Below are 24,588 nucleotides of genomic sequence, written 5' to 3'. Positions count from 1 at the left end.
AAATAGTCAATGCACAAACTTTTTTGGACCTGACTGAATGCAGACAACAACAGGAAACTAAAATCCCAAATTCCCAAATAGCAGAAAAGTAGCTGGGTGGGTAAAATAATAAGCCCTGCAGAGACTAGTGTTAATTAAGATCATTATGATCTATGTGGGGAGAAAGCAAGATGATTTATATTAATGGCCTTTAATAACAATAAGTGCCTAATCCCACTGAGAAAGGTTCAAATTTAGCCATAACTCAACACTGCTGGGATTTCACAGGGTTTACACACTTTATCAAAATCCGGAAGTAAATTAGTGTTATTAATTCTGTTTGAAGAACACTATTTGATTTATTTTTATATTAGGATAAAACGTGTGTTCCTCCCTGCATTGTATTCCAATGCAACTTCCTAGTATGAGTAGATATTTATTGTCATTAGGATAAATTAAATCATAACAAAAAAAATGCTTTTTTCAATGCTAAATATGATTGTTTGGTTTAATCATGGATATCAGCAGCACAGTAACTGTTCATCCATACTCTACTGTGCAAAACAAAGAATGAGAGAGAGAGAGAGAGAAAGAAAGAGAGATAGAGAGAGAGAGAGAGAGAGAGAGAGAGAGAGAGAGAGATAGAGATAAGATTGTTAGCTTGGTCCCTGATCTCTGATAACGTGACTATGACTCTGGTAACATGACTCATGATGGTTAGTTTTGTGATGATGGGAAAAAAGATTGTGTACAGCGCCGGTCCTGGGCACAGTCTAATGCATTCGAGTGTTGAACCCCTAAAATCCTACAGACATTAGACAATAATCACATTTCATTAAAAACTTCATACCTCAGAACTCTTCCTGTTTTGCATGATCTGCTTGTCCGAGTCCTTGCTTGCAAAGTATTTGGTGCAGCCCCGATTCAAATACTACATAGAAAACACACAAAGACTTCAATCAGCAAACTTAAAATATTTCAAAAGACACCTTTCAAACTGGCTGATTACATAAACTTCTAAAATACTTCATTTTACAGTATAACTACTTCTGATTTTAATAAACACAGCTGAGCATGAAAGCAGATTAAGATCATTAAACATGGAAAAGTAGACTTATGTCATCAAAATCATGTGGTTTTGTTTGAATATGTTTCAGCACAGCAGCCTAAGCCATAAAAACAGAAATGATGCAAATGTGCCATCTAGTGGTACAATGGACATCTGATGATATAAGAACTATGGAGTAGTGTTGTGGGTAAAACCTCAACCAACAATGCAACAAAATGAACTAACTATATTATATGTAACTTATGAGCTTAAAATATTTCTAAAAAACATTACAGAAAACACATACATATAAAAACATAAAAGGTAACAAACTTATACAAGTGAAATGTTAAATTAACCTTTTTATGAAGTTGGTAATTGACTGACTGCATCTATATAGATATTTCTAAACTCTGTTCCGGTACCCGTCTTTTTTATATATATATATATTTTAATCATAATTTTTGTAACAGATTATTTTTTCAAGTCTCATAAGAACAAGTGGACAAGTAAATTACCCAATATAATAAATGCCAATATAAATGTTGTAGTTTATGCAGGCAGAGGCATGCAGGATGCTTGTATTGCTGTCCTCTGATTTACAGAGTTTACTGAGTATTCAGATTCCGATTAATTACTGTATACAGAAAAACAAAGAGTCCAATTATCCCAGCTGAACAGAGCATTCAAGCATGCCTGTACAAATTCTTTGTATTTAACTCTCTCGGGTCATCCTAATGTGTTGTTTTTAGAGGAAGAGAAACAAAGAGAAAAGGGAGATATAATGAAAAAAAGAGATGAGAAAGAAATCCAAACGAGATTACAAAAGAGGCAAGAGAGATAAAAGACAAAACTGTTGAAGACAAAATGCACTATAGAGGAAAAAACAAGCCAGCCAACATAATGAGACAAGTGACAAGTGGAAAAAGCAAGACTATGTTCACATTACCAGGTTATCAAATATAGCTGAGGTCTGATTTTTTTCATGGCTGTGTGAACGTGTCAAATCCAATTTTTTCAAATCATATTTGAGTCACTTTCATATGTGGTCTCAAATTGGATACGTTCAATCACGATCAAATCAGAATTCATGCATTTTTTTGGTTTTACGCATGCGCTACGTGCTTCTCTCTCACACCCGCACATCTCTTGGTGCAGCTGTGCAGCTATAGCTGCAAAAAAACAGCAAAAGCAAACCACCTGGTCTTTTGTCTCCTCCTAGACCTGAGCATGTACTTCAGACTCCAACTTCACTATAGATGATCCACATGTGAGCCGCTAACGCATCCATTTTACCTTTATAAAGCTACAAGTCATATCTCAAATATGACGTTTTTTGGTTGGTGGTGAAGGCGCCAATTTTACTTGTTACAAGAGAGACTACAGAGATGAAATAGACAAGGAATCAGAAAGACAGTCGAAAGAGTTGGAGAGAGAAAGTCAAAGTGAGAGACAATCAGAGAGAGAGAGGGTATCAGGGAGAGGGAGGAGTCAGCGTCAGAGAGGTTCAAGAGAAGGAGTATTAAACTGACCCGGAAGCTGTCAGGGGAGTTCAGGTGCAGCATGTTCCTGATGTCTTCAGAGGCTCCAGCACAGAGTCGATAAAAGATGTGATAATTGCGCTCGTCAGCGCCCTGCATGCAGATGCGAGACTTCTCTAACAGATAGTGAGAGACAAATCCTCCCACCACTGCATTCTGTATGACACACACAAATACATTTCATTAAATGTAGAAGTAATATTCACACATTTTAGTTAGGTAACAAAAAGAAGCACAAGGCAGAACATGTAAAATAAGAAGAAAATGGTAGTCTAGAGAGTAGAGTTCTGTTAGTTCTGTTCTGTTAAAATTCCACCTTCAAATAGAATCCAGTTCAATTCTGGCACCTACATTTTCTGCACTATTTAAAATGAAATTAATCAGAAATGCACACCAGTAATTCAAACACTCGGACATTAATACCCTTGTATAATAAAAATTGTGCAGAAGACATTACATGCATAAAATATATTAATTAGTCATAAATAATTGACCACTACATACTATAAAAACACAATTTTGTGATTGTCAAAGTGACTCAGACCCTTATGCTTGTCCATTTTTCCTGCCTGACCAGATCAATCCATAGACAGGTGCCACTGCAGATGAAGATAATATGTGGTGCTAATATTATGGCTGATCAGATATGTCTTACCTTATCATTGAAATGAATTTCCACAAATTTTCCAAAGCGGCTACTGTTGTTGTTTCTGACGGTCTTTGCATTCCCAAATGCCTCAAGTAGTGGATTGGCTGCCAGCAGACAATCAGACACGTGTGAGTTATGAAAACCTGTACAAGTGTATGCAGTGCATCTTGAAACTGAAAGAATGAAGTTTAATTTATGTACAGTTAAACATACCTTCAACAATTCGCTCATCAATATCCTGACCTGTCCCATAGGATGTAGTTAAATATCTGGAAAACACACACAAGTGCAAAGTTATCACATTGGAACTGAATGCTATAAAGTGTCAGATCAGCACGCAGCATGATGTAAAAATTTTACCATAAATTAGTGCCCAGTTACAGTCTGACACCTGCAATTCCTGCATTATTTAAGGGGGAATGGAAAACTTTGAGCATTAGGCTGCAGATATCTGTTACATACAATACATTATATTGCCAAAAGTATCTGCCTTGTATTGCATGTGGTGATGTGAGGCTTGGATGCTCCACACTTCATTGGTAGAATCCAGAGAGCCCTGAGCTTTTACTTTTAGCCTGGATTACGGTAGAAAAAGCGATTTATCTGCAGGCGCAAGGCATGGCCAGTTTTACTCATTTTAAAAGCCTGTTTGAGCAAAGTGCACAAAATACTGGATCTCAGAAAGCTGCAGGAGAACGGAGGTGGGATATTCAACAAAGGTAAGTACTTTTTAATCATGTTTTAATACACCCAAAGTCCATTTCACACCGGAGCTCTCCTTTAAAAGACTGTTGTAGTTCCTTAAAAAGTTGCTGTTCTCACTCTGTACTACATGAAACAGACAAATATGACAAACCTCAGTCAGCTAGATTTATCTGAATAACCTCACTACAGCTTTGTTTTGTCTTCAAGAAAAAATCTTATCATCATGTGACTTCAAACCCAAGGACAAACAGAGCATTCTGACCTGAGGACAAACTTTGTGTTTTCTGTTTTTCCAGCTCCAGATTCACCAGACACAATGATGGACTGGCTCATCTTCAGCACCTTCATGTCCCGATATGCCTTATCAGCTGAGAGGTGGAAAGACAACAAGTGGGGTGAGCTAAAATAACAGAATTTACAACATCGGATGTGTCCACTTTGAGCTTCTGAACTCACCAATAGCGTAAACATGAGGAGGGAGGGTTCCTAAAGAGCGACCCTGGTAGCTCTTTATAGTCTCGGGAGCGTAGAGCTTGGGGATGTCATAGTAGGGGTTCACGGCAATCAGGATGTTGGCTACAAACGTCTGTGATGAGAAAGAAAAATTAGAACTGCATAGATCTGGAGTTGGGTTTTTTGTATGGAAATAAACATTATTTGTGCCTAAATCAAGAGTACTATTATGGCTATGAGCTTTTTTCTATATCCATTATCCTTTTTTTCTAGCTACACTGATCATATAGGAGCACTTTGTTGTTTTTATAATGGCAGACTTTAGTACTTCTGTTTTTACATACTTTAATATTCATACTTCACCCTGTTACTTAAAGATCAGAATCCAACAGACCCTCAAGAGCAGATATTATTTGAGTGACGGATCATTTTCAGCACAGCAGTTACCCTGACATGGTGGTTTTGTGTTAGTGCGTGTTGTGTTTGAGCGGAGCAGACACAGCAGTGCTGCTGAAGTTTTTAAACAGTTCAGTGTCACTACTGTACACCAACCAGAAATACCCAGCCAACAGCATCCTGTGAGCAGCATCGTGAAAACATTGATTCAGGACTAGAGGATGACAAACACAAACTATGCAGAAACAGAAGCAGCAAATGAATCTCTGTCTCTCGCTCACTTGCTCTCTTGCTCCCTCGTTCTCGCTCATTTGCTCTCTCGCTTGTCTCTTGCACTGTCTCTCGCTACCTTGTTCTTGCTCACTCTCTCTGTGTCTCGCTCACTCGCTCTCTCTCGCACTGTCTCGCTCACTCTCACCCTGTCTCTCTCTATCGTTCTCTCTTGCGCACACTTTCTCTCACACTGTTTTTCACTCACTTGCTCTCTGTTTTGCTCCCTCATTCTCTCTCGCAATGTCCTTCTCTCTCTCTAGCGCTCTCTCACTCAGTTGCAATGTCTCTCGCTTACTTGCTCTCTCTCGCACTGTCCCTCGCTCACTCACTTTCTCTCTCTCTCGCACTGTCCCTCGCTCACTCACTTTCTCTCTCTCTCGCACTGTCCATCGCTCACTCGCTTTCTCTCTCTCTCACACACACTGTCTCGCTTACTAGCTCTCTCTCGCACTGTCTCACTTTCTCTCACACTGTATAATAGAGCGGCACCAACAAAAAGTATGAAAATTAGATTACTCATGTCTGCTGTTAAATAAGTACATTGTGTGAGACGATTTATTGCTTTGTGTTTTTAGGTTACAAATTAGTAAAAAGGAACTGAAAAAATATCATTTAGGTATCGGTATCGAAATTCAAAATAATCGAAAATTTTAAACAGATGCCCTGCCCTAGTATAGAAGAATGTTTAAATATTATGAAAGCATTTTTTTTTTTTTTACATTTAATTTTGCAATTCCAAAAGTGGGTGTTTCTGTATAATGACCCGATTACTGTGAGAGTGAAGAAGAAACTCTAATGACTAGCAGACATTTTCTGCCCCGTTAAAGTCTTAATGATGCAGCTGTAGTATTCAGAGAAGCCTCGAGTGGTCGTGGGCAAAGCTTCCCTTAGAAGCCCATTAGAGACACCTGTGGTGGTTGCTGAGCCTTACCAAAGAGCCCCCTTCTCCACCTGCTGCCGTTCAGGGCCCGAGGCTGCAGGGTTAGCCACGCTGCACTGCTTAGCACTACCTCGCAGGACCTAATTAAGAGTGCTGGGCAACCCGATAGCGTCTGGGCAGGATTAGCCAGGTCATCTGAGATGGGGCAGCCACAGAAGGGCAGGGCCTCAGCACTCAACATGACACACTCCGCCGACAGGCCCTGAGCACACACTGATGACTGCACACTGACAGCAGGCCTGTTGGTCCTGGGAAGCTATTCTAATGAGCCCAGCCCCATCTGCAGCAACGTGCCCATCAGCCCCTCACCAGTAGGCAGTTTAACATAAGAACTCTCAAGCTTCTTCACCCAGAATAAGAAGGTCCTGCTGCCATTTAAGCAAAGCAAATGTTTATGCAGCTCACGTTAAAGCAGATGCACCAACATTCTAGCATCCTAACATCTTATCAACTCCATTTAGCACATTGAAGCACTTTATACTTCTATAATCACATACTGCTACATCTGTTTCTCTCCATATATTAATAGAGTCTTTTCAGATTTAGAACCACCATACAGGATGTACTGTATTGTTTGGGTGGTGGGTCTTTCTCAGCAATGCATTGAGACTGACATTCTGCTGTGTTAGTGTGCATGTGTGTATGTTGTTCTGGTATAAGTGAATCAGACACATCAGTGCTGCTGGAGTTTTTAAACACACTGTTCACTCTATTAGACACTCCTATCTGATTCACCTTGTAGGTGTAAAGCAGAGGTGTCCAAACTACGGCCCGCAGGCCATTTGCGGCCCATTTCCTTTTTTGGAGCGGCCCGCGAGGTATTTTAGAAATAGAATGAAAGTTGGCCCGCTGTTAAGCAGGTTTTTATAATGTGAGATTCAAAGTTTGAACTCTAGGTGTCAGAAACGGGCCAAAGAGTCTAAAAGCGGCGAGAGTGAAGTTGTAGTGCAGAAAAACAAGCCAAAGAGTCTAAAAGCGGAGAGAGTGCTCAGTTGTAGCACAGAAAAACGGGCCAAAGAATCTAAAAGCGGCCAGAGTAAAGTTGTAGCGCAGAAAAAGGGCAAAAGAGTCTAAAAGTTGCTGTAATTAAGAGTTTAATATTAAGAGACATCATGAAATGAAACGTCAATTTTAAAAAAACTTATTTTACACAACACTGTCAAATATAGATAAAGATAGTAAGTTAAGTAAAATGGTGTGTAAATGAAAGTAATCAGGAAAAATTATTATTATAAGTGGTATATTTCATTATTTGTTTTATTACAGAGTCTGTGGCCCGTGACTTCAAATATATTTCTCCTTCTGGCCCCCAACAAAAAAAGTTTGGACACCCCTGGTGTAAGTAAGAGACTGAGATCTGATCAAGATATTTTTTGGTTGTTGTACAGCAGTAACACTGAGAAAAACTCCAGCAGCACTGATGTCTGATCCACTCATACCAGCACCAAACATAATAACACAGCACCACCATGTCAGTGTCACTGCAGTGCTGAGAATTACCCACCAACCAAATAATAATAATAATAATAATAATAATAATAATAATAATATCTGCTCTGTGATGGGCCTGCCTGTGGGGTCCTGACCATTGAAGAATAGGGTGAAAGGAGGATCTAGTCTGTTATTACAGAAATTAACATTGTTTTTTTATTCTATATACTACGGACAACATTTCTCTCAAATTCCAAATAAAAATATTGTCATTTAAAGCATTTATTTGCAGAAAATGAGAAATGGCTGAAATAACAAAAAGACACAGAGCTTTCAGACCTGAAATAACACAAAGAAAACAAGTTCACAGTCATAAAGTTTTCAAGAGTTCAATATTTGGTGGAATAACCCTGGTCTGTAATCACATTTTTTCATGCATCTTAGCATGTTCTTCTCCACCAGTCTTACACACTGATTTTGGATAACTTTGTGCCACTCCTGGTGCAAAAATTCAAGCAGTTCAGCTTTGTTTGATGGCTTGTGATCATCCATCTTCCTCTTGATTATATTCCAGAGGTTTTCAATTTGGTAAAATTAAAGAAACTCATCATTTTTAAAGGGTCCCTTATTTGATTTTTTTCCCGAAGCTGTATATGATCAGTGAAGCTGACATGACCAGTACTCAGCTGTTTGTTCAACTTGTTTAACATCTTTGTCATCTTGAAAAATAGTAACATATTATGGAGCTCTAATCACTGTGTCTTACTTACATAGATCTGGTCTTTGCTGTAGCGCACACGGACATTGTTGAGAAGCGTGGCTTCATTTAAGTACATAAGAGAACCTAAAAAAAAAAAAAAGAAAAAAAAATAATATTCACGATTAACGGCATGAATACATAACATGACACATTCAAATGACAAATTGTACTTATTAAATGCTTGTAAATAAAGCAAATGTGTAAGCATCTTACAGTTGTCCTCCACATGTTTGTTGACATCATCCTCAGCTGGGAAGACTTGGCTGATGGGAGCCAGAAATGTCTGGAACCCAAATAAAACATTTTTTTTTATTATTTTTTTTGAATTTCTGTAAACATTTGTATATACCATCAAAAGCATTAGAGACATCTGAACAAATAAACAGAACAAAGATTACTTATATAGTTCAAAAGACCAAAGGAATATGACTTTCTGTAGTATCCACTTTGGATATGCTCACATTACCAGGCAGAAGTGAATTAAATAAAATGTTTCGCCTTTGCTCGGGTGTGTATAGTTGTCACAATTTTACTTCCTGTCACAGTAACACAGACTGAAGTAGTATGGGCACAGTAAGATTATTCTGTTTATGAATATCTTAATCATTTTAAGAGCTTATTTCATTTAGGGCTTGTCAATGTGTCTTTGCTATTGTAACAACGAGAAAAGTGCAAAAGGCATGTACACATTTTCTTAATTAATCACAGGTGCATTTTGGGTGTAGCAAGGAATAAACCAATCAGCGTATCTGTTGCCATTTCCTTAAAGAGCCAGGTGCGCTCTGACTTCGGTGCATTGCTATTTTAGTGGCGCAGCTACCTAGACATGTCCAATGTTTCTCAGCATAGGAAACCCACCTGGTAGAGAATTGGCAAACACTAACAAAAGTAGTATGACAATGACCTTTATTACATCTTAATGTAGATAATTTTCTTAATTTTGTATTCTGTTTATTGTTGATGTAAAGGTTGCATAGCTGCTAACTGGCTCAAGCTATGTGGTTGTGCTATGCTTTATGTCCACTTGTTTATAACAAGCTAGGGTACACCTACCGTAATATATTACACAATATAATATATATGTAATATGAATTCCTGTATTCGTATTTGAGTAAGTGAGTATGTACACCAAGGGTGGTGGCTTTATTACTGTTCGTATAGATATTGGAATTATACCGCATCAACTGAAATTAAGAAATATATTGTGATATAACTGTTGTACATATTATCCAGCACTACTTACAGCAAATGAAAACCCAAAAGTCAGTATCTCAGAAGATTTGAATATTACCCACTGTGTTATATAAAATCCACGTGCAGCCATCTACCAGGCTTTATGGAGATGCAGATTTCATTTTCCAGCAGGACTTGGAACCTGCCCACACTGCAGAAAATACCAACTGGTCTTATATAATATTCTAATTTTCTGAGATGACTTTTGGACTTTCTTTAGCTGTAAGCCACATAGCCTACTGTAGTTAATATACCAAACCAACAAATGCTGTATAACAGCAGGTTTATACAACTGTCTACAAACACATCTGTAAGAAAAAAAGGGAAAAACTTGTTTTGTTTGGAAAAAACTATTGTTTCTGCTCCACATAATAAGCCCTATGCCTACTAAGCGTGAATGTGTGCGAAGCTAATTAATGTGGAGTGCAGATTCCAAGCAACTCAGCCATGTTCCACAAGCAACCTGTGACCATTCATCACTACAGTACATTATTTATAGAGGTCAGGAGTGGAGGCGGCTGACTGCTCTTTTTCCAAAAACATCAGGTAACCTTCTTTCATCTTCGTATTCAGTTTTCAGCTCCTCTAGTCATCTTCACAATCATAAAAATTAAATATATATACGGGGTTCATACAATTTTTAACCAATAAATTTCCATGATTTTTCATGACTTTTCTATGATTTCAAGGCAAATGTTCATGACCATACGATCTTTAATCATCAGTGCAGACATGGACAATAAAACAAAAATAAACTAAAATTATAATGATAAAAAAAACATTTTTAAGCAATGTTGACACAATCTTTAATGATAATAAAATGTGTGCCAGATCCTGAAAGCCTTATTGTGTAGGGCTATATCACTAAACTAACTCTGTGCTGATGTATTTGTTAGCTCAAATAGCTTTTCTTAGTCGATAAATGGAAACATACATTTGTGAATTGAAATTTCCACAACCTTACCAAAACTTTCTGGGTATTTTTATTTTTCCAAAACTTATCCAGGCCTGGAAATTTCTATTTTCAAATTCCATGGCTTTCCAAGTTTTTCGTGACTATACAAACCCTGTATATACAAATTAACCAGATTTGCTCAGTCATGCTTAATAATAAATAAAATATAAAATGATGCTACAAATGGTTCTTTGAGTGATGCTAGAAAATAACAACTCTGCTTAGGTTCTATGCACAAATCTGCACATGTAACAAAACTGAACTGCACATTGGATATGGATACCACTTAGTGTTATTTGAAACCTAAATGTTCAGTTTAGCCTTGTCTATAGTCTTTAAAATGACCGCATTTAGAAACATCTCTAGTGAGAATGTGTAATTGCATAGAGTAACTGGAAAGTTAATCGAAATAAATTGCTTTGTGAAATTCATTTAATTATTAAGTATATTTTGTTCATTTTGCTATTTATATGTTTTTAGAATGAATATATAAGAAATTGTGGCCAGATGGCCAGAGCATCATGTCATGTCATGACACGGATACCATTTACTACAATATTTTGTAATAACTCAAGAATACTACTGCTTTCAATTTAAAAGAAACAAATAAAAAAAATTGGGGACTGCAGTTTTAACTTAATCTACATTTTTTTGTATTATTTATTGAGCGAAACATGAGCGAAAAATGAGTGGCTCGGGCACAGCAGTGCTGCTGGTGTTTTTAAACACTGTCCATGCTATTAAACACTCCTACCTACAGTAGTTTCATCTTATAGACAAAGTTAGAGATAAACACTATTCAGTTATGTTAAATATTGAAACTATTAAATCTCTTGATAGATAAAGGTCCGTGTTTGTACTAGAGATATGTGAATGTGGGGAATCTTTTAAATTCACAAAGAATCTTTCCATCAAGTGAAGAATTTTATTTATGGAACACAAAGTAAGAATTTTATTGAACAATGAAGACACAGTGGTGCTGCTGGAGTTTTTAAACACTGTGGCCACTCACTGTCCACTCTAAACACTCCTACCTAACTGGCTCATCTTGTAGGTGTAAAGACAGATACTTAAATATTATTTAACATTCTATAATATTGAATCTATTGATGAGAGTGTGGAGAGTATGGAACGGACACTTATAAAACTACATAAAAGTGGTTCTTCTATGGCATTGCTTAAAGCACCATTCAAACCATTTATCTTTTTAAACTTATCATTTAAAAGACACCACTCTACCTTAAATAACTATCAAAGTTAAAATAAAATGCTGAAAAGGAGAAGTCAAATGTTAAAATGCCAATTTGTTTCCTACCCAGTAAAAAGATCACCCTGACTTTTACACTGAAACACGCCTTCCCAATCTGCCGTTTCTCTGAGGGAGTGTGTGAAACCCAGGTGGCTTATTCTTCTAATGAACTCGACCTGAGCGTAACATGATCAGCACACCTGCGACAGGTAGGAGTCATTACTTATTAAGCACCTCTGCAAGCGACACCCTTCTACAGCACAGGCCTGCTTTACATACATGAGTTCGCACATTTGACTTATTATGCTTTTCGATAACTGGAGACTTCCTTAAATGAAATGCGATGAAGCCATACATGTACAGAAGCGTGAGTGAGCGCTGCGGTCGTTACAAAGCCATGATGCCCCATAAATACCGTTCAGCATGAGCAGCTACGGTGGCAAGCAAACGTTTGGGCACCCCTGGCACAAGCTGTCTGTTATACAATAGTGTTCACTGTTCAAGTTGATAATTACTATACATGGACATGAGCTCAATAACTGAACTCTTCCAAATGAGAAAAAAAAAGTTTTATACGTTAAAAACATTAAATAAAATGTGCTTCAGACTTAAACAATGACTTTATACATGTAGGAATAAAAAAAACTCAAGAAAATAAATCACAGTATTTCTCCAAAAGGGAGAAATATGATTATTATATGGTTATTCACTGGAAAAACAATATTATAGCCAGACACACTATTATCAATAACAGCAGACTAGAGTAGGTGTTTTTTTAAAAAGCTCAGCCTATAAAATGTGCTTTTTATCATGCTTGTCCTTTCTATTATTAGTATTATATTATTATATCATTATGGGTAATTGCAATTAAATTAAATCAAATTGTATTACTATGGTATTATCATTGTAATAACGTCTATAGCATTAAATGTCTTACACTGTGTCGATAAAACAACAATAATTGTTCTGTGGCAACATATTGTGGCAGCACTGAGTATGCTGGGGGGAGGAGGAATCCCATTTTTTTGTTTGGGGTTTTTTGTGGGTTTTATATGTGTGTTTATATATATGTTTATATGTGTGTTTATTTGGTATATTTGCGTGCTTAGTTTTGTTGTGGCGTTTCCACTGGTGGAGCACTATTCTCCCTCTTGGTGTTGGGTGGGAGGGTGAATAAGGGTCTCCATAGGTAAATCATCATTTAATAAGAAAACACTGCTCATTTGGTGTGTAAAATACACAAAGTTTAAGCTTGACAGGAACATGTTCTGGCCTCATTACACCATCCCAGATAATGCTGAAATTGTTTCTCCAACTGATCTTTAAAATGCAGCTTGTTTGCTGTAAAGCAGTATTAGTGCTTTATTTTTGTTGTGTGTAAAACTAATGATTAAACTACACAGAACATATTTGAATTCTCATATAACTTCACAAATAGCTAGGTCTGTAGTCTGTTCATAAATCAGGGGATTCATAAATTCATAAATACTCTGACATCTTAAACCTTGTCTCAACACTGAGCAGCTATTGTCTCCTCCTACCACATGACTAGTACTCTGAGCATTTAAATAATATATGCCCACAGAGCAGGAGGTGGCTATAAAACAACAAGGTGTTTTCAGGTAGCCATTTTCTCAGTTGATAATGTTATTAAGAAATGTTTCCAGGAATAGTGGAGGTCAAACTGAGGTCTGGAAGACCTATTTGAGGTAAAATAGACCATCATGAAGAGTTTAAGAGGTTGTGTTGCACTGTTCCACTGTGTGCAGACACAATATAACCTTAATAAAGAGTATTTTAAAGAAAATCTCTCCTCCATCAACACAAAATTCCACGTCCAAAGTTTTCAAGTTTTCAATGTCTGTCAAATATATCAAATACTCACTGGACTGTTCTAGTTGTATTGGGCTAATTATGATAATTGCTATAATATGCTAAAGATAACTTGTTCGTTGAACATGAGCCAGATATAAATTTACTAAAAAAAATTAAAAAAAAAAAAGAGACATTGTTTAACTACTACTTAGGCTTTAGAAAGAAAATTAAACCTTGTCGCTAACCTCACTAAAACTACAGAACTATGGAACTGCTGGTCATCTAAAACTGCTTGCTGCAACTAGCTCTCTGGTCCTGCTGATGAATCTTGTTAAAACAAAGAAAAAAATGATATCTGATCATTTAATAAAGATAAAAAATATGTATATTTTTTTTAACCCACCCCTAATTGTACTGTTTGTTTTATGAAGCATTATGGACGTGGAGGAATGTCATTTCGCGCCACTCTATACTTGTTCACAAATAAAATGACAAGAAATGTCTCTTGACTCAATTTGACATTTTACTATATTTTATTTTAGAGACCTATTATTAGATTAAAGATGTTTAGAGAGGAAGAGTCAGAATAATCTTTTACAGTGACCTACCTTGCCCCTGTGATTGAGTGGTTCGATAGTGAGTGTGTCGGCCCCGATGTCCACTATCATGCCCAGCTGGAACCCATCAGACGGGTGGGGCGCCCAAACAGGCTTCCCATCATCCATTGCACACCTGAGCTACAGCGCAGCTCTACAAACCACAGAGAAAGAGGACAGTAAATGAGAATGTATTTTGTATTATGCAAATTGTTAGGATGGAGTAAATGATCCACATAGCCAGAGGAATAAGCAAATATACTATTACACTGATACAGAAATAGTAATAAAATAATATCTCTTTGAGCTGCAAACAAAAACTGACAGATCTTCAATAAGATGGTTTTGGTAGAACAATGTTGCAAACGAAAGGGTTGTACATTTAAAAAAAAAAAAGCACTGTGTTGTAAACTCTACGTGATGTGGCACTGTACAGGCTGCACAATTTTGGGACATTATTGCCAGATCTAAACAACCCCCTGCAGGAATAATCCATTAGACACAGGGGAATGAGATGCTCCCTGCCCCAGATGTGTGGTGTGCAATCAAAGTCAGGTTGATCAATGCCAATCCCGATTCAATCCAGGGCAACTGTTCTCTTGTTCCACATTCATCCTTGGTGCTACAAGCTCTGGCCAAGTCCTCAGAGATTCTCATGGTGCAATTATCAAATTTTCAGGCACCGCTTCACTCAGTGTGCTAAATAACCTCATTGTCTGCTCAGCATGAACTGCATCTGTGCCCAGTGCCTGAGCCTCCATAGGCTCTTTGCAGAATTAAGAATGGAAAAAAAGTTTACAAACAATACCATAAAAATTTCCTTTTTTACAGACTAGCTAATGACACTGTTCTGATTAAACGCAAAGGTACTTCTGTGACTGTTTAAATGTTCAGATTGTTAAAGTAATTGTAATAAAATGCACTTTAATTTTAAGAAATGCAACAAAACATCCCACAAACTTTGCAGAATTATCTAATTATAATATGCAAACAATACTAGTCCAACAATATTGTATATTATCTGCTAAATGACAAACACAAGAAAAAAAAGGAAATTACACTTAAAGTGGCAGTCTATATTATTTTGTTTTTAAACTGATAGCAGAAGAACTTTTTAGTGGAGAACGGACAAAATAATGTGTTTAACGGTACCAGTGTGCTGAAACGACCATCCCTGCTAAACCATATATATATATTCATTCTAAAAACTGGGATGTCGGGTCGCTTTTCGTGTGTGTGTGTGTGAAACTCTCTTACATCCTCTCTGAATATTTCCCTTAACAGATTTTGACTGCGCTCTCCCTCTCTCACTGAACATAACCTGGAATCAGATTCATCCGCTCTGAAAGAAGACCGCATCACACCCACCCAGTTTAAAATGATTCTTCCGAAGGCTCAGTGCAATTACCCTTTCTCACCAGAGAGGGCTCTAAATCCCCCAAATCTCAAAACTTACAGACATCAGCTTTAATGACATTATTAACCCTTTCATGTGTGGTGGTGACTACAGTGGACAGATTTAATAGGCATTATCTTTTTATGTATGCCAGTTATCCATGTATGTCAGCCTTTTAAGATGACGTTAAAAAAAATGCATCATGCCACCATGTGGCCAGTAATCAAAAGTGCAATAAGCTATATGGTCAACACAAAAGGCTGACAGAAGATCAAAAACTCCATCAACTTCTGGGATTTCTGTCAAATTATTGTACACAAACTCATCTCTGCAGGTTAATATTTGTTCAACAACATTAAAGTTTTCCATTTTTTCTTCATTTATTTGTAATATACATATTTGTCCCATTTGTTGGGCTGTTAATGAGTACTTAAAAGTGAACACTCAAATGCATGCTGTTTACCTGAATGGACACATGTATCAACTAAAAAAAGTATTATAAACAGGCTGGCAAGAAAAATAAATCTGTTTGGGGGGGGGGGGGGGGGGGGGGGGGTCCTGATTCATGTTTTCAAAATGAATGCAAGAAAGAGTGTATTGGTGTCAGCAATGTGTACAACTTAAAATACCTAAAGCTAAATTATATAAGGTCCAGAAATATTTGAATGTATAGTGTGTGTATTTTTAATGGGATTATTTTATTTTTTTGTATCATGGGTTTTTATATTATGACAACAGACAATTAGATAACTATTAGTAAAAATAATCGTCTATGCCTTAACAATACAAGTTCCCATTGTTTACATTAAAATAATGACCCATGATACAAATAAAAAACTTAAGTATGATAGCCAATTTTGTAGGATGTTTTGATACCTAAATGTACCAGTACGTTTATTCCCTTAAAAAAAAAACAGAATTTAAATTAATTTGATCATACCTGCACCTTTTTGTTCACAGAAACGAAGAGCAGGTTAAATTATACAATGATGCAGTGTAAGCTTTGATGTTTAGCTCATATAAAAATGTATCTTGCTTGGTTTATACAACATATTTTAACAGAACTGGGCATAAGAAACACAGCATACTGAGACCTACATGTCCTAACAGCAAGGTCTATGTAAAAGTAGTAATAGCCTTTATGTTGGGTCAATATAATTACATACATTTGAATAAACCTAAAAGTAAAGCAGTAGCACCAACATAAGAGCAAGTTGAGGGAAAATACTCAGAAATCTGCAGTAAACCTATATATTAAGTATCAGATGTAACACTAAATAAGCTTGCCAAGTACACGTGGTTTGTAGGATTAACCCTATGTGCGAGAGCATGTTTGACAGAACTCTCAGACAAGACAGAAGGTTCAAAGTTCACTGTAGCATCCAGCAAAAGAGGATTACCCTTCCACCAGAAGCCAGACACTGTGTCTATGCTTAGTCACTGCTGAAAGTACTCATGCAATGTTCTGTCTTTGGCCCAAGCTGAGAATGGACCATGTTGCATCATAGAGAAACTGGCTTTGCTTCATTTAGATTTAAAAAGGAAAACAAATATAGACTGATTGCGGCTCTGGGCCTGTTTCTCTCATCAACCATGTTCAAATTCTTTGCAGTCATGTGTGTTTCCACTGCATTCATTTTTAGTGCTTTAGTATTTTATGAAATGTCATAAAAGTATAATTTAAAAATCATGCTTTTACTTTTAAAAAACATAAAAGTAATAATGTAGACAAGGAAAGAAGAGAGAAAGGGAAAATTAAACTAGGAAACGAAATCGGAAAGATTTAACAGTTAAAAAGCAACATTTACAATGTAGAACAAAGACTGTTGCACATTAGACAGACTTTGCTGCATCCACATTTTTTACACGTTAGCCTTGTTTCACAGTTATGGCTGCATTTTAGATAGGATGCATTTTATGGTTCATAAGTCACAGAAGTCCCCCCCCCCCAACTTAAGGAACGTTAATATACAGCAGATAAATGCAGCCAACATTGAGTGTTTAATGATGTAAACAGAACTTAACAGCGGTAAGTAATACATATTGTCTAAATGTATAATATGTTTTGTGCATTACAATAAAAACAAACAGTTAGACACTGTGATGTCTCACCATAACCTCTTTTACAAACTGCTACTACATTAGCTTGTGGAAAGTTTATATACAGTCCTACTGTGTCACAAACTTTTGTCAAAAATAGCATTTTTCCACTAGCATGGAACTAGCACGTTCACCACATTTCCACCAAAAAAAGTAGATTCCAGGTACCAGGAATGTTCGATCGCTGCAGTAACCAAAGAATACTAGGTTCTTAGCACGAACTGTGACTATATCTGTGGGTGTGTCTGTTTGTACAAGAGCACCACCAGTGTGCAACATCCTTACAATAAGTATCCCTCACACCGCTACCCTGATACATTGGTAATACATTACATAGATAGAACTTTATCATTAGATAGCACTAAAATGACTAAACAGCCTAAGTCATTTCCGACAGCTCACACTGGCTTTGTGTAGTGGCTCATGAAGTCACATATGGGTTACTTATGCTTAAGCAAATAAATCCTGTAAGCATCCCCTAATCCAAACTGAGGTGAGATGAGAACCAGTGTCCAATTAGGGTTCATGGACAAAGACTAATGTTCATCAGGAAGTGGGAAAACAACCTAAATGGTTAATGATGGAGACAGTAATGCAGTTGCCCATGGAGACAGCCTGGGGTCAAAGGACAGGAGGGAGTTTCCTCTAACACACATAAAGCCGTTTGCTCCCCCCACCCACCCACCCACCCACACAGTCCTTCCTTATTTCCTGCTCTCTGCACAGCCAGGAGAGATGGGAAATGCATTGTGCTGTGCAGACTCGACTAACAGGATGCAAAGTCAATACAACTTTCAGCACCGTTTTTCGCTTCTCTACAAGACAAATGTAAACAAACTCAGTGACTTTAGCTAGCTGGATTTGGTCAGTTGGGCTTAAATTGTATGTTGTAATAACTGATGAAGGACAAGAGACACCAAACCTGCTATAAAGACCAGACACACACCTCCACAAATTCCACAGACAAGAGTTAAATGCTTCTAAAAGCAGCCTTTAGTTCATACTGAAATAAACCACTTGCAAACACAGTATCTACTTTTTTTTAGCAGCCAATGTTACCACCAGAAGACCACCAACACAATAAACACTGTTTTCTGGTCAGTTGTACGTTGTGACTTTGGTAGACCAAAATTGAACATCAGGACATCATCTAAAGAAAACATCAGTATGACATAAAGGTCTGGTGATAGTTGTTGTTGATATTTTAACATTGCATTCGTGTAAAATGTTCACATTTAATTGTAAAATAGCTTGGGTTGACCAAAACCCAACATCTGATAAACGTCATTATGTAACATCCACACTGTGTGAAACACAGCAACCAACACATTAATATGTTGTTGGTTGGGTATTAAGTAACCAAATTCCGGCTGTCTAACATTGATCCATGATGTCCCATTGGTTCATGATTTCAGCACTGGTTTTCAGCAGATATGTATCTGACTTGACTTTCAGCCAAAAATCAACATCTGTAAAACACTGGGTTTTGACGGAAGCCTATTTTTGTTTTTTACTAACTAAAACTCAATCTCCATACATTGTTTTGGCTCCACCAGAAGTTAATTTCAACCAAAACTGAACATCTGTACAACAGTGTTCTGATGTCATTAAGATGTTCATTTTCAACTTAAACTCAACATCTGCACAATGTTAAATTCTGTTGTCAAGCAGATTTATATTGTTCTCTAAAAAAACACAACCTCTGTACAACGACTGGCCTTTGGTGTAAACCTGATTTCCTATTTTAATGTACAGCACTGGGGGTTTAGATGTTACAATTATTTGCATTTTAACTAAACATCAACAGCATTACAATGATTGGATTTTGGCTTTAACATGATTTTTTTGCTTAACCAAAAGTAAACACCTTCACAATCTTGAGTTCTGATGTCAACAAGATGTTTTCCGATTTACATTCAACATCTGTACCATGGTAGGTTCTGATATCAACCTGTACACCAGTGGATTCTAACGTCAACAAGATGTTAATTTTTAACCAAAATGAAATTTCTTCAAACTTCTTCATATGTCAAGCAGAAATACATTTTACCTACAAATATAACTCCTGTACAACACTGGGCTTTGGTGTAAATCTGATTTTATTTTTTGTCTGTACAGCACTGGGTATAGGTGTCAAAACATTGTGCATTTTAACTAAAACCGATTGTCAATACAATGTTGGGTTTTGGTGTCAGCACGATTTTTACATTCAACCAAAATATAACATCTAACAACATTGGGTTCTGATGTCGACGAGATGTTTTTTTTTTGTTTTTTGTTCAACTTAAATTAAACATCTGTACTAAGGTGGGTTCTGACATCAACCTGTACAATGGCGGGTTCTAACATTAACAAGATGTCCATTTTCAATACAAATTAAATTTTACTTTTTTTATGTTGTGTCTCATGTCAAGCAGATTTACATTTTTAACTATAAAACAACTTCTGTACAATATTACACTTTTTTATTGTTTTTACAACACTTAACTAAAAAAAGTTGTTTCACGTTAACTTTTAACTAAAACTTAACGTCGGAAAAAAGTTGGGTTTTGGTGACAACACGATTTCTATGTTCAACTAACATAACATCTTCACAACGTTCAACAAAAATATAACATTTTCTCAACGTTCAACCAAAATAAAACATCTTCTCAACGTTCAACCAAAATATAACATCTTCACAACGTTCAACCAAAATATAACCTTCTTCTCAACGTTGGGTTCTGATGTCAACAAGATGTTCATTTTTCAACCAAACCGTAGATAGCTTCTTCAAAATGTTGGGTTTTCATGTCAAAGAGATTTACATTTTTAAACTAAGAATACAACTCCTTTACAACGTTTTGTATTTTAACTCAAACCTAACGTCTGTATAATGTTGGGTTCAGATGTTAATTTTCATTTTCAACCAAAATGAAGCGTCTGTAACATTGTAACACTGGGCTCAAGAGTTTTATAGATAACGTCTATGCGACGTTAGTGTGTAAGGTTTATCTGATGTCCGACGCCTGGTGAGCGCGTATATTCTCCGGCTATTGCTCCATGTGATTATCCGCTAGTCTGGAGCGGAACCGGTACAGCGTGTATGGAAGCGGTTTCCGCAAACATCTCCCCCAGTCAGTACTGAGACCGCTCCACAGAGCTGCTCCATCTCCTCAGCTCAGCTCAGGCGCTGTAAATAATGCAGCGGCTTCCAGTAATGAAGCTGTTCTGTCGGACACGCCTGCTTCAGGATTTATCAGCAGCTAGACACTCTGAATTAAACAGTTAACTACAAACCCTGGAAAGTTTCTAACCAAGCCGTTTACTCTACAGCTGCACAGAGCATGCGCGCTGTAAAAATAGCTACCAACTATATAGCTAATACTAACTACAATTAAACGCACACAACAACAAACTTACAGATACAGTAACCTACCTCACTGTACTGCTCTCTCACACACAGAGACAACAAGAGCTTAAGCTAAAGCAGAGTTAGGTTTAGCTAGCCTAGTAGTTAAGCTACAAAAAAAAAATAAAACACAGGCGGATAAATACAATGAAACAGAAGCTACTCACATTGAGAGTCCGTCCTATAGCAGCCTGGTGCGGATCTGCGCTTATTAGCAATAGAAAAAGAGCTGAATCTCCCCGGATGAGAGGCGTGCGGCTCTGCCCAGGCTCTTCTCCTCCTCCTCCTCCTCTCGGTGCTCCTCCGGCTTTGGACTGGAGAGCAGAGCTGTGCCGGTGACGTCAGTGATAATAGAGCTGCTCCAGCAGCAGCTGTCGACTGAACTGACAACTCCACAACACAGCTACAAACTACAGGAGGAGAACACCTAGAGAGCTACTCACTCACTGGAGCTGTGAAGAAGCAGCAGAGCATAGGGTTAGATCACTTCACACAGTTAGTGAAAGTACCAGCTAGCTAAGCACAGATCTATTCAACATGCTACACTACTCTGATGTCTACACCAAGCCCTAACTATAAAACCATCTCTATTATTCTCTTGACCTTTTAACTGCTTTATTTTTGTGAAAACCCGTAATAAAACTGGATTCCACATCTGATTCGTGCATTTGTGCGCCACAAATGCAAATACGAGTCATTCATTTTTAAAAGGCTTGCAATTTAAAACTTTTAAAAGTATTCCTGAAGAAGAAACCCTACACCCTATTGAAAGCCAACTCTGTTTGTAAATCTAATTAGGACACCTGATCCAGCTGAAAATGGAGGTCTGTATCAGGTTACGGAACAAAGGTGGGCCCACCAAAATTGTCAACAAAATGTTTACATTGTAGCTTGGTTTCCATTGTGCACCGTGCCACAACAGATGCACTATTTGTGTGAGGCAGCCAGCTTTGCTTGTTAGAAAGAATGAGACAAGAGAACATGAAGTTTATTCACACATATGTTTATTCATATATATTTTATTATATACGGTAATTACTACCATCAACATGTACAATGAAAACAAAGCAAATGTTAAAAAAAAAAAAAAAAAAAAAGTTTTGTATCCATTTTCAGTTTTCATAAGCACATATAGCACCACCCATTCACTGTCAATCAGCTCATGAATTGAATTGATGTTTGATATAAGCAAACTATGTAAAGGAAGACAGGACAGTAAATAAAAAATCTAGTCAACCGTCAACCCCAATACGAGAGAAAGGCATTTCAGCAGGAAGTAACACACAAACCTCACCAAATTAACTTTCTTAAATGGTTCTGCATAAGATTTTCATCACAGTGCCATTTATTATTTATCATCTCCCAGCAGATGTCAAACGGTATACTTGAGACATTTCCAAGTGGTTGAGTACTAGTATTAAACCACTCATGTAATTTTGTGCCCAACCATATCAACAACAATAAAGCTACACTACTTTTACATTAGCACCACTTCCCCCCTCAAAACCTCCATCATAGCAGTACCAAAATTTGCCCTGCTAATACTGCCATTTCTGACCAAGGCTTTAAGCTTAAGTTACAGCACATTCCATATGTTGATCTACTTACAGAGCAGATGGACAATTCTACAGAGGCCTGGACTAATAATTGATTAAAGACAGACTCAGTAAGTGCACAGTGCACTTTGTCTTATTGTCTCCAGGGCATTCTTACAAAGAACAAAACGTGAAAAAAAAAAACTCAATGGATTAAACATGTAAGAGAAAACAGAGAAGCATGTAATTAAATTAAATTGAATTACAACAAATTAAATACACTGATGAACAATTTGAACGATCTGACAGTTATTTTTATTTCCCCCAGCAAAAAAAAAAAGTTAAAAAAAAATTATATAGTGCTTATTTCATTTTGAAATGGGATGAATCCTGCATTAACAGTAAAGAACGTGTAGGGGGCATTCATTCTCCTGAATCTAACTGTTGCTGCCGGTGGAGTCTGTTAATGAGCCTTTTGATTTTCTCCCGCTTTTTCTTCACCAGCGTCTGAGGAAACCACTCGCTCAGATCCACTCCAGGATGTAAAATCTGTGGTGGATTCTAAAAACAACAGAACGCATTCTTATAAACTTGATTAAGCTTTCACATCTGTACTTTTAGAATAGCTAAATCCAAATCTGGCTCATCTTCACCCTTTATGTGATTTGTTTGGGCAGGTGTAAATGCAATAACCAGAGGGGGGGGGGGGGGGGGGGTGGGGGGGGGGAACAAACAAAACTTAAAATGCATTTTGGACTTACCATGATGAGGCTCTCTGCATACTGTAGAAGGTAAACCCCACAGTCAGTGTGATTATCCTGCTGTGGGACCTGCAGACTCCATCCATTCATGGACCCATTTGCAAAACTCCGCCGGGTGCCCTTCTTCACCAACCATTCCATTTCCAAGTATCTTAAAATCATAATATATACAAACATAGGGCTCGACGAAATGGACAAAATTGATCTCACACAATATACTTCTTAATTTCGGTTGATACAATGTAATTCCGACCACTGCCTTTGGTGTACATAATCATGCAATGACAGAGCTGGACAAAAGAGCAATAGATCACATTATTTAAAGACGAAAGTTATGATACACAGTATTTTTGTTTTTTTGATTTGCAGACAAAATGTACCAGGAAGGGACAGAATCTTAAAAACTTCTATCCTATTCCCTCATGTGCAGTACAGTGATTTATATTACAGTTTTGCTGCGCATGATGCAGTGTGTTAGTTGTGCACTGATGATATTCTGCCATCGTCGGTACAATACATTTTTTTTTTTTTAAATAAAATATCAATATATTGTCTCTCTCTCTCTCTCTCTCTCTCTCTCTCTCTCTCTCTATACAGATAAGTAGACACGCAGAAACCAAACTATTTCAATAAACATAGCAGCTAAAATCAGCAGCTACACCAGCATGGGGGAAGAAAAGAACGGGAGAGGAAAGGGGGGGTGAAGCGGTGTGGACTTACTCTTGCAGTATTTTCACCACCGTTGGTTTGGAACGACAGCTGAGTGAATCCATAATGAGAATGCAAGGCCTATGAAACACAGAAGAGAACATTGATCACGGTGACCAATAAGTTTATCGTGACTGCACATAAGAAACGAAACAGTAATATGCCATATTTGTCTGCTTTCCAGCAAAACAACACACTTTTGGTGAGTTCAAGACTATATTATATTATAGAGCTGTGTATTTAAGAACTTCACAATACAATGCTTATTATGATACAGCGGTTACAATTCAATATATTGTGTAATTGTATAATATACTTACTGTTTTGAGGCAATATTGAAGACATTTCTGCTGGTGCCATTATACTAAAAGTTAAGAGAGATAAAATGTTGCCATTATTAATCTCTACCAGACTCATCTGGCCAAAGTAATAACAATAACAGACTACCTGAATATCATCATCTGAGTCATGATCTGAAACAAAGCAGAATCCTTCATCCATCTCTCCTATAGAACACAGCAACTCGTAAAACTGGCATTATAAACATTATATATAGCTTTTTTCAATCCAAGCTACAATATTTAATGACATCGTTCGTCACAATAAGCAAAAAAAATCTTCTAACAAAAAGCTCATGCTTTCTTACTCTTCAGAAAGTGAGGTTGTGAATTTTT

The 24,588-nt window shown here is 37.1% G+C and overlaps 1 protein-coding gene across 3 annotated transcripts in view; it reads right to left on the bottom strand.

The window, feature by feature from the left end:
* myo6b (myosin VIb) overlaps positions 1-23,995 on the bottom strand; it is a 70,593-nt gene extending 46,598 nt beyond the window's left edge. The window contains exons 1-10 of one of the 3 annotated variants that reach the window (XM_049463755.1): positions 23,927-23,995; positions 14,036-14,177; positions 8,389-8,458; positions 8,186-8,259; positions 4,379-4,508; positions 4,185-4,290; positions 3,431-3,486; positions 3,224-3,321; positions 2,560-2,724; positions 830-910 (exon numbers count right to left, since the gene is read on the bottom strand). In XM_049463755.1, coding sequence (XP_049319712.1) covers positions 830-910; positions 2,560-2,724; positions 3,224-3,321; positions 3,431-3,486; positions 4,185-4,290; positions 4,379-4,508; positions 8,186-8,259; positions 8,389-8,458; positions 14,036-14,152 — 897 coding nt within the window. In that variant the 5' untranslated portion in view covers positions 14,153-14,177; positions 23,927-23,995. Of the gene's footprint in view, positions 1-829; positions 911-2,559; positions 2,725-3,223; positions 3,322-3,430; positions 3,487-4,184; positions 4,291-4,378; positions 4,509-8,185; positions 8,260-8,388; positions 8,459-14,035; positions 14,178-21,077; positions 21,302-23,926 lie in introns of those variants that run through there. The other 2 variants (XM_022672881.2, XM_022672883.2) reach the window with 2 other exon arrangements.
* Between the last annotated feature and the right edge of the window lie 593 nt (positions 23,996-24,588).

This window comes from Astyanax mexicanus, chromosome 14 (genome assembly GCF_023375975.1).
Source record: "Astyanax mexicanus isolate ESR-SI-001 chromosome 14, AstMex3_surface, whole genome shotgun sequence".
NCBI classification, from domain to species: domain Eukaryota; kingdom Metazoa; phylum Chordata; class Actinopteri; order Characiformes; family Acestrorhamphidae; genus Astyanax; species Astyanax mexicanus.
Note: the sequence above shows the minus strand (reverse complement) of the source record. Positions and strands in the feature narration are given on the sequence as shown.